At 37.8% G+C, this 10,663-nt stretch overlaps 2 protein-coding genes across 2 annotated transcripts; both read left to right on the top strand.

Annotated features, from left to right (window-relative positions):
* The first annotated feature begins 2,562 nt into the window (after nt 1-2,562).
* Nucleotides 2,563-4,245, top strand: LOC111430571 (gibberellin 20 oxidase 2-like). The gene is made up of 3 exons (XM_023066848.1): nt 2,563-3,184; nt 3,256-3,577; nt 3,750-4,245. Exons 1-3 carry the CDS (start codon nt 2,649-2,651, stop codon nt 4,044-4,046), a joined length of 1,155 nt encoding a protein of 384 aa, XP_022922616.1. The 5' UTR covers nt 2,563-2,648; the 3' UTR covers nt 4,047-4,245.
* A 2,047-nt stretch (nt 4,246-6,292) lies between these two features.
* LOC111430519 (MADS-box transcription factor 6-like) lies at nt 6,293-10,291 on the top strand. Its single transcript, XM_023066782.1, has 8 exons — nt 6,293-6,315; nt 8,255-8,452; nt 8,547-8,628; nt 9,471-9,526; nt 9,622-9,721; nt 9,812-9,853; nt 9,945-9,986; nt 10,067-10,291. Exons 1-8 carry the CDS (start codon nt 6,293-6,295, stop codon nt 10,166-10,168), a joined length of 645 nt encoding a protein of 214 aa, XP_022922550.1. The 3' UTR covers nt 10,169-10,291.
* Nucleotides 10,292-10,663: the final 372 nt, after the last annotated feature.

Here is a 10,663-nt window from a genome sequence, read left to right as displayed (position 1 = left end):
AGGATCACATGAACACAGCTGTTCTTTTTTGTACCTTTTCCCTACAATCAAACTTTCTTTCTATTATTTCTGCTATATGGAACCAACATGCGTTGGTGTACTCACTTTATCGCATTTACATGCATTGGTACTTGCTTTCATTCTTATCATTAACTCCTATCATCTCCCTTTCATCGACATCCCCAATCCCTTTTCGAATATCTATACGTTTTCTAAATGTATATATCCGTCTCATGTTTTGAATTTGTTTTTTTCCCCTTTGCCAAATCCAAATCTATTTCTTTTTAAACTATTAAGCAAATATTGATTAGTTGCGTATAACAGTTGGTTTTTTGGATTTAAAACGTTTATGTTAAGGAGAGGTTTCCACACCTTTATTAGATCTCACATAGGTTGGAGAGAGGAACAAGAACATTCCTTATAAGGGTGTGAAGCCTCTCCCTAGTATATGAATTTTAAAATCTTGAGGGAAAGTCGAGAGAGGAGTTGTGGGTTTGTGTGAGATCCTACATCGGTTGGAGAGGAAAACAAAATGTTCATTATAAGTGTGTGAAATCCTTTCCCTAGGAGATGCATTTTAAAATTTTTAGGGGAAGCCCTTGAAGAAAAAATACAGAGAGGACAATATCTACTCGCAGTGGATTTGGATTATTATAAATGGTAACAGAGCTAGACACCAAGTAGTTTGCCAGCGAGAATGTCGGCCCCCAAGGGAGGTGGATTATGAGATCCCACCTCGATTGAAGAGACTTGAGGTGCTACAAATGGTATCAGAGCAAGGGGGGTGGGATTGTGAGATCCCACATCGATTGGAGAGGGGAATGAAGTGGAAACCTTATCCTAACTGACGCATTTTAAAACCTTGAGGGGAAGCCGTTAAAGAAAAAGTTCAGAGAGAACAATATCTACTAGTGGTGGGCTCGAGTTGTTGCAGTTTTAGTTGTTACACCCTTCAAAAAAGCGTTTCACTCCCTTTTTAAACGACGTGAGATCCTACATTAAAGTTGAGATATTCGGTTTATCTGACAAGGTTACATTCCCGAAAACATAGAAAGAAACATTTTTTAGCAGACAATGCATGAGAAAGATTGGTTGAAGAAGACAATAACCCTAATTACATGCACAGAGAGAGTGCGACAAAATTTTGGGCAATCGCTTCAGACATTGTTCCTATATATATATATATGGCATAGTTGGGTGGTTTTATTGGACCCCTCATTCTCCCTTCAAATTATCTCTTCTGCATTTCATCCCACCTTCAACAATATGGAGATAGATACCTCCAAAAATGTTAAAAAAACAAAAGATTTGGAAATTAAAAAGAGAAATGAATTAAGGGTTTATGGTTAAAAAAAGGGATTCTCAATAATGAATTAAGGGTTTTGTTCTGCAGCAGACAACAAAATCAAACTTTGTTCTCCAAGGTACCTTCAAGATTCAGCTAACTTGTTCGCCATATGCCTCTTCCTAACATCTCAACTCTTCATGGAATTAGTTGTTTAGAAAAGCAAGCTCTCTTCATCACGACAATCCAATTTTCAAGTGTTTTTATTGATTGAATGGTGATTTGATTTGGTGCAAAGGTTGTGGGTCTCTTTAAACCCTAAAGTTACTTTCATGTGTCCTTCCAACTTTACGTTAAAAGGGTTCTAACACCTTTCTCAACAAAAAACAAAACTGTGGCTGTCTTCCTTAATTAGCATGAATGATCATCAAATTAACTGTGATTTCATGAATGTTCATAGCCATAGCCTCCTCCAAATGTGTAATTTTAAATGCTCTCTTACCTTATCAATTATTGATGTAAGAATTTAACATGGTAATCAAACAAACCTTCATGTATAAAATTACTATTCATTTTCTGTCTCTCTCTCTCTCTCTCTCTCTCTTCAACTTCGTGGAAACATACCACATCACGTCACTTTCAATGAAAAGGCTTTAAAAAAATATATAATGAAGCAATGGAACCAAAGTTTTTTTTTTGGGTACAATGATATAATACTAATTTGTTTCTTTTATTTTTTGGGAAAATGACAAATATCTGATGTAAAATGCATGTTGGGAGAGAGAAAAAAACTTGTGGGTATCAAAGTCATGCCTTCCATCTAGCCGTACGTAATAACTCAACCCGCAAACGGTATGATAAAGAGAAATTGATGTAATAAAAATGATATCCTTTGTATGTTTGAGAGGGATCACAAATAGATGAACAGAATACATATAACACTCTAAATCCACGGCTAATAAATATTGTATTTTTTTTAACTAATTTTTAAAACCCATCTATTAGAGAAATGTTTACACTAAGAATGTTTCGTTCTCCCCTCGAATCGATGTGAGATCTCACAATTCACTCTCTTTAGGGCCCTAGTGTCCTCCCTCACACTTGTTCTCTCTTTCTAAGATCTCACAATATGTAAGTGGAGCAAATCTCAACCGGCATGACGTTCGATAAGATGGGATGGAGATATGTGGAGTTTGATGATCACAAAGACTTGTGGAAAGAGGATTGAAATTCCCTATTTACCCTTGTTGTGACCTTATAAATTTTCCCAACTCTCCTCTCCAAATCCATTCAAATTCTTGACATCAGAACAAGAATAGTCTATTAGTTATTCCATTTTCTTAAATCTGTTTGGGTGCATGCAATGGCGATCAAATGCATGACGACAGCCAAATCACAAGGAGAATCAAAACTGAAGCAAGAGATGAAGAGGAAGCACCGTGTGGAATTTGGGTCCTCCGATGAGTCAATGGTGCCGGAGAATTTCATATGGCCGGAGGAGTTTAAGGCAAGAGAGTCAGTGCCGGAGCTACATGTTCCACATATTGACTTGCAGAAGTTCATGAGTGAAAATGAGAATGATATTGAAGAGGTGAGGAGGCTGGTGGATGAGGCTTGCAGAAAGCATGGATTCTTTGTGTTGGTCAACCATGGAGTGGACATGGAATTGATGAAAAACGTTCATGAATGTATGGATGAGTTCTTCTCATTGCCTCTTGATGTGAAGCAAAAGGCTCAAAGGAAGGTGGGTGAAAATTATGGGTATGCCAATAGCTTCATTGGGAGATTCTCCTCCAAGCTTCCATGGAAGGAAACATTTAGCCTACGCTATGCTGCTCATCACCCCATTACACACGACTATGTTTGCCACCATTTGGGCCAAGAATTCTCCCAACAAGGGTAACTAAAATCCCTTGTTTATTACTCTTTTGCTTTAAAGGAATGAACTTTAAGCTTTGAATGTATTGTAGGAAGGTGTATGAGGAGTGTGGAAAAGCGCTGAGCGATCTGAGTTTGAAGATAGTGGAGCTTTTGGGGTTGAGCCTTGGCGTCCCAAAACAGAAATTCAAGAAATTCTTTGAAGACAACGATTCTATAATAAGGCTTAATTATTACCCACCATGCAATAAGCCTGAGCTGACCTTGGGAACTGGCCCTCATTGTGATCCCACCTCCATAACCATTCTTCACCAAGATCACGTCAGTGGCCTTCAAGTGTACGTTGATGATCAGTGGCACTCAATTCCTCCAATCAAAGACTCCTTTGTCATCAACATCGGTGACACTTTCATGGTATATACGTCGGATGAAAGTCTCATGTCAGCTAATTTAAATAATAATCATAGATTATAAAATACTATCTGAACGTATGCTCAAAGTGAATAATATCATAGTCGCGTTCAACTAATATAACACATTCACTTTCTTTTCAAACTTGACTAATTCTCAAATTGGTTTTTTTTAGGCTCTCACAAATGGGGTTTACAAGAGCTGTTTCCACCGGGCGGTAGTGAACTGCCGGGAAGCAAGAAAATCAATTGTGTTCTTCCTATGTCCGGCGGGTGACAAAGTGGTGAGAGCACCGGACGAGATCGTGGACAAGAATCCGCCACGAAAGTTTCCAGATTACACATGGCCAATGCTTCTTGAGCTGACCCAAAAGTTTTATAGGTCGGATTCAAACACTTTCAAGGCCTTCACAACTTGGCTTCAACACAAAAAGTTGGCCACCGCTGCTTCCTCTCTGGCCCCTTCTCTTTAAACCCACCCTCATTTCTAATCTGTGTTTTATGCCAATAAAGGTAGTGTTTTGTATGTGTTTGTTTTTTGTGGCGTTGGACGTTGCAAGAAGGTTTGTTAATGTACACAATACGCATTTCCCTCTTTGCTCCTCATTTTGTCCCACCCTTGTCACGTGCATGTTCGGAGACTCCACCATTTATTTAAACCCAAATTAAATGAGTTTCATTTCTACCCTTCTTTTATTTAGTATACATTAATCATTTTAATCGACAAGCGTGAAGGAAAGAGAGAAGTTGTAAAAAAGGAATTTTTTTTTTTTTTCTAAAGAGGTACTATGTACCAATTTCCACATCTTTATGTAATACTTTTTAAAAGAGAGAAGAAAAAAAAAAAAAGAAAGAAAAAGGAACTTAGGTCTAAAGTTTAAATGAATGTGTTCATCGTTCGCGATTGTAATTATACATTTATAAAAAAAATGTTTCATTCCCCTCTCCAACTAAAGTAGTATCTCATGTATTTATTTAGTTATGAAAGTGATAGATAAGGCAAGGACGAGTTTAGTATAGTCCACCCACCAAAAGCATGGTGTGGTTGTGTACCTTCATTTGGGGTTAGGTCCATGGGAGAATTAGTATTGATGAGGAAATGAGAGGTGAAGTTGAAGATTGGTGCTTTGGATATTGGAATGAATGTGTATGGGATTGTGTAGTGCTACTCATCAATCATTACGTTTTCCTAGGAATATTACTGGTGAGTAGTGATGGATGGGGCAATGCCACTTACAAAACTTCACCTCTTTCTTTCTTCATTCTATTCATTTATTAGATGTAGATTTTTGGGTTCACTGTTCTTGGGTCGAGATTGAATACCCATTTGGGTTTAATCCAACATCATATTTCATCTCAAAATTAGTTGAGAACGAGAGGTATAACCCAAAAATGGTAAGATTGTGAAGGTTTTGAAGAATTGAAGATAGTTGGTGTTTGGTAATGATGGCAAGACCATCCAATCGTTTCCATGAAGAAGGAACTAAATGTGAAACGTTGACATAGGGAGAGTGGGTACGAACAAAGCAAAATAGTCATTGTATCATTATTTTGATAATCACTTGAGTTGGATTCTCGTAGCTAGACAAGATCTTCAAGATAAGATTACTCATTATATTCATGGTCTCTTTTTTTCGTCTCATCAAATTTTCATCTTCTTAATGATTAACTTATAAACATGTCGATGGGGAGAAGTTAGAGATCTAATTAACTATGTTAAGTGAAGCCTTATATTACCCTTTTAGTACAAATCATTATCATAATTAGTATCTAATGGGAAAAAGTTGAAAGTGTTTGAACTAATTCCCATGTCTCACTTTTTGCTTTTGAATGATAGCTTATCCCACTACCCACCTAGTTTTCTTCCTTTCAACATTCATATTGCTATCAACATTTTGTTCACCAACTAAACCAACACATCCCTTTAGTGGTGTTCTTCGATCTTTTCTCGATATTGCACTTACCAATTAAAAGACTATCTAAAAGTGTCAGATCTCACCTTAGTTGGGGCACGGAAACCTCTCCGTAACAGATGCGTTTTAAAAATCTAGAAGAAAAAGTTCAAAAAAGACAATATTAGCTAGGAGTGGACTTGAACCGATGTTTATATAAATGTATGGCATCCCTTTAATATAAGTGATATGATATTGTCCCACATTTCTGAATTCCAACCCCATTTTGAGAGAGCGCACGCACGTAAGAAAAGCATCACTGTGTTACATGGTGGGGGAGTTTCCACGATCTTAAGGATATCAAAGGTGAGGCCACTAGCTTACCTGCTACACACAAAAACATATTGCCAAAAAAAAGAAAGAAAAAAAAAAGGAAAAAAGATTGAAATCCCATGAAACCTGACAGACCCAACAAGATTGGGATGCATACAAAACAGCACGGATTGTCCTAATTAGGGAAAAAACATTCTGTCTTTGGTTACCCACTGAAGCCATGGCTGTGATTCTTGTTTGGGTGTGCCATTACTTTTGTTTGGCCTGGTGTGGTTGTAGTGGTGGCTTTAGACTATACTAGAATAATGGGAGACAAAAACAATCCTATGTTGATGGTTTTTTGGATTTTACAAGGAACAGGAGCAACCCAAATTCTCAATCATTAAAATTATATGCTTTTCTATCTGCCTCACCCCTCATTTTTTAACCAAATTATACCTGCATATCTTTTACTGCAAAATTGGAAGCTTTACTAAAATGAAAAGGTGCCCACTATGTATCAGCTTTCTATCTTCAGGTATCAATGATCAATGGGTCCAATCTCCCACTAACCTCTCTAGCTTCTAACTTGTATCATTTTCTAGTTTGAAAACTCTTTCTTTTTCAATTCTAAAAGGTGGAGAGAGCATACGGAATCCACAGCCACGAGAGAATCATTCACAACCCTGAGGACACTGGTTGGTTGAGTCGGGTTGAGTTCATTCTTCCACGAATATATAAATAAATAGGAAATAAAAGAGGGTTTGGTAATATTAAGGATTTTTAGGATAAGTTGGTCCACCCATAATGTGGAGGCATTAGGGTTTTGAGAATATATAGTTGTGGAGAACATTATGAGCATAGATAGGGAGCATTAAGAGAAGCAAGTTTAATGGTGGAGGGGAGGGTGGCCCATTTGAGTTATTTTTGGGTACATAATTGAATAATTAGGCGTATGGTCTGTCTAGATTCGTAAACATTGAAAAGAAGTTTTGTTGCTTTGGAGAGACAAGACAAGACTCTTGGTTTATAATAGGACATCCTCTTTTTCCTCCATTCAATTATTGTAACAACTTCCAAGATCGAGGTTGCCCAATTCTCTCGACTCTACCCTCACCTGCCTTAAATGTTACGTGCAAACAAAGTCTCACGTCAATTAGGAAGGAAAGAGAGGATCGAACAATTATCTCTATTGATATTATCTCTCGAACAATTATCTCTATTGATATTATCTCTCTATTGTTTGAGCGAACAATTATTCATAAATCTACTCTCGAACGACAACAAGAGTTTTTGTAACAGCCTAAATTCATCGCTAGCTAGCAGATATTTGTCTTATTTGGATTTTTCCTTTCGGTCACACTTCTATTGGAGAGAGCTTTCACACCCTTACAAAGAATGTTTCGTTCTCTGATGTGGGATCTCACAGTTTTCTTGTTGTTATATGAAGGCCCAAAACAAATCTAGATAGAGCACGACTAGGGATCACATCGTGGGACATACTTGGTATCGACCACTATTGCATCCTCAATCTTCTCTCCTCGAACAAGAATATAATCCTCGTATTAGGCTACCCAACCTGATAGTACTATTCTTCGTAGTTCTATCAATCTAGCTGACTGAATAGAGTTATAATTTGTTCGCCACCCGAGCACTTTTGATCTAATCTAAGAATTCATCCACAATGTCATATAAAGCAGCAAACCGCTTCCCTAAACATTTTATTCTAAAAGGTCCGTTCTACCCTTCGTAAGCCCATGGGCCCAACTAAATGTGTTTATGGGCTTCACTATATCGATTGAACCCAATGTAATTTAGCTGGGCTTGTTTGTCCTTTTTATAAATACTATAAAGAGAACTACTGTGTGAACGGAAGTACGTGTCATGTTCTTATTGGTCCACAAGAAGTGAATAGATGCGGATCTATTGAAATGGCAGTGGTCATGGGTCGGCACGTGTGAAGGTTGACGAATATATGGACCCCACAATGAATAAATTGAGGAAAAGGAGAATATTATGTTGGAGGGGGAAAAGGATAGAGGGTCGACACGTGTGTGCATACGTGATCGGAGTTCCAGAAGATAAAGAGACATGAAATGGATAAAGTGACACGTGGAGAAGTGACCTGCTTCTGTGCCACGCTGTGTTGGTACCAAAATAACCTGCTTTTTAGTCAAAATGTAAAAAATGGAATGGATAAAGTGGCACAAAAACATAACACCAATGAGCTACAACAATGGTTCCATTGAAGGAGGATTAAGGAAAAGACATGTCCCTCATGTTGTATAGATTCTCATCTATGAGCCCACACCACCCATTTTGTATCTCATAAAGTTGAAAACCGACCCTCACAAAGCTTAACATAAGAGAGGGTGTCAGATTCTAACGTGAGAGACTAACCGTGATATTTAATGGGTCAAAAGAGTGAGAGACTAACCGTGATATTTAATGGGTCAAAAGAGGGGGACGTGAATTAGAGGGAAAAGGGATAAGCATGGGAAGGGGAAAGTGGTGGTTGAGAGAATAGAGAACAAAGTGAACCGTCAAGTGACCTTCTCAAAGCGGAGAAATGGGTTATTGAAGAAGGCCTGTGAGCTCTCTGTGCTCTGCGATGTGGACGTTGCTCTCATCATGTTCTCTAGTCGGGGAAAGCTCTTTGAATTTGGCAGCACCGAGTCAGTATATATACATATATATATCTTCTTACTCATTTGAACTTAACCCCTTTTTTTTTCTTGTTTTGTAATGGGAATTCACTCCCATGATTAGCATGAACAAGATCCTTGAGAGGTACCACCACCGATGTTACAACACTGGATCAACCACCAACCTTCACCACACTCACGTACAGGTTGCATATCGTATGTTTTAGTTCGTTATGTATCGTCATCAATCTTATAGTTTTAAGACATGTCTATTAGGGAGAGATTTTCACATCCTTGTAATGAACGTTCCTTTCTCCAACCGATGTGAGATCTTGTAATCCGACCCTCTTGGGAGCCTAGTGTCATAGTCGCACTCTTGACGGCAGCAGACTTGCTATTGTGCGGCACTCACTTTCCAACGACAAGTGAGTTAAGCCAATTCGTTCTTACGTCGCCTACGGTGAAGCGACGTATGCTCGAACTTCTAGCCTCGGTTTAAGAAAACGAGGGCAGAGAGAGATTTTCGAAAGAGACGTTATATATGCAAGTAAGAGGGTAAATTCAACGGCTCACAGTATATAACTATTCGTAGGGAGAAGTTGACAACTAATCATATCCCCTATAGTACATTCTAAGGCATTTCATGTCTAGCCGGCTTAGACATGATTTTTTCGAAACGTCATGCTCTCTAGAAATACAAAAGTAAAACACTAAAACATGGAAAGATATAAAGGATTTGGCTTGTCATGGGCATGCGGCCATGGGCAACACGCCTTGGACAAGCATGACCGTGACACCTAGCGTCCTCGCTAGCACACCATTTAGTGTCCGGCTTTGATTCCATTTGTAACAGTTCAAGTCTACCGCTGGCAAATATTGTCCGCTTTGACTCGTTACTTATCACCGTCAGTTTCACTATTTTAAAACACGTCTACTAGAGAGATATTTTCAGAATCGGTGTCTTATTTGAGATATGTTTGAATTAACTTCCAAAACTAAGGCTAACTATTATTTTGAATACATGATTATCCACATCTTGATAATGCAGATAGAAGAGGTGTCAAAGCTAAGAGCAAAATACGAATCTCTGCAGCGTTCCCATAGGTTCTTTAATTAAACATGTTAATCAAGATTTTATATACTTTTTTGTTGGAAAATTAGGGAGCAATTCTTGTTTGATGTGGTTTGTGAATATGAAGGAACCTTGTTGGAGAAGAACTTGAAGCACTGAGCATAAAAGAGTTGCATACTCTGGAGAAACAATTGGACAAAACTCTTTCACAAACCAGACACCGGAAGGTATAACTCAGGATAAGGATTGGGTTATCCTTTTATTATTATTGTGTTGGACTCACTAAATTCATTACAACAATGATCCCTTGTATGCAGGTTGAGATAATGCTTCAAAAAATAGCAGACACGCGCAAGATGGTAAGAAAAACAAGGTTTACAAAGTGTGATAAACATGTAATGTGTAGCCTTTTGTGCATTGATAAAAGGTGTGGTTTTTTGAGAGGTACAGGAGCAGGAGCTGGGAGATGTAAATACTCAGCTCAAGTCAAAGGTTCTGCTCCTCCTAATACTCACTCTTTACAAGTGAGTTACGGAGTAAGAGGTGAAGAGTTTTTTTGTTTTTGGCATCAGGTGGAAGGACAAGAATGCATGCAACAAAACGAAGAACAAGAGGAAGAAGAAGAAGGGGCCATGCTAGCAGGGAGTAGCCTAATCCCAGATTGTGTCCTTTGATTCACATATTTATCTGGATGCTCCCCTGTTTTAGTTTCTATTATTGTGCACATGTTAGATAAGGTGATGGGGACTTTGGACATTATAAATATGTTGATGCCTAAGATTGTATAAATGTTTACAATCATTCAACACTATGCCTAAGTGTATTTTTTTTTTCTCTTGGATTAATTTATTATTTTAATTTATATTTTTTTCTGTAGTTTTTTTTTAATATTTTGGTTTAATGGACATAAATTTTTGTATAAATTTATGTTTGATGTTCATAATTTTTTTAAAAAAATGTTGAATAAGTGAAAAGCCTACATTTGATCCTATTTTGTGTCAAATTCTCTTTGTTCACGTGCGTAGCACATGCGCTACAATCAGACCACTCGGGTATGCAATGGCTGGACTTCGAGGTTTCGTTTTGGCCGCGAAAGAGCGTACTTTCCCCAACGAAGAAACCCAGGTTCCATCTTTTTTTTTTTTTTTTTTTTTTTTTTTTTTTTTAAA

This window comes from Cucurbita moschata, unplaced genomic scaffold, assembly GCF_002738365.1.
Source record: "Cucurbita moschata cultivar Rifu unplaced genomic scaffold, Cmos_1.0 Cmo_Scf00034, whole genome shotgun sequence".
Lineage (NCBI taxonomy): Eukaryota > Viridiplantae > Streptophyta > Magnoliopsida > Cucurbitales > Cucurbitaceae > Cucurbita > Cucurbita moschata.
Note: the sequence above shows the minus strand (reverse complement) of the source record. Positions and strands in the feature narration are given on the sequence as shown.

Bases quoted from the DNA above. Each gene is read 5' to 3' on its own strand.
- LOC111430571 (XM_023066848.1), top strand. From the start codon at position 2,649: ATGGCGATCAAATGCATGACGACAGCCAAATCACAAGGAGAATCAAAA. The intron at 3,185-3,255 runs GTAACTAAAATC...AATGTATTGTAG, and splicing joins CAAGAATTCTCCCAACAAGG to GAAGGTGTATGAGGAGTGTG. The intron at 3,578-3,749 runs GTATATACGTCG...GGTTTTTTTTAG, and splicing joins ACATCGGTGACACTTTCATG to GCTCTCACAAATGGGGTTTA.
- LOC111430519 (XM_023066782.1), top strand. From the start codon at position 6,293: ATGTATCAGCTTTCTATCTTCAG. The intron at 6,316-8,254 runs GTATCAATGATC...GACGTGAATTAG, and splicing joins TATCAGCTTTCTATCTTCAG to AGGGAAAAGGGATAAGCATG. The intron at 9,854-9,944 runs GTAAGAAAAACA...TGAGAGGTACAG, and splicing joins TAGCAGACACGCGCAAGATG to GAGCAGGAGCTGGGAGATGT.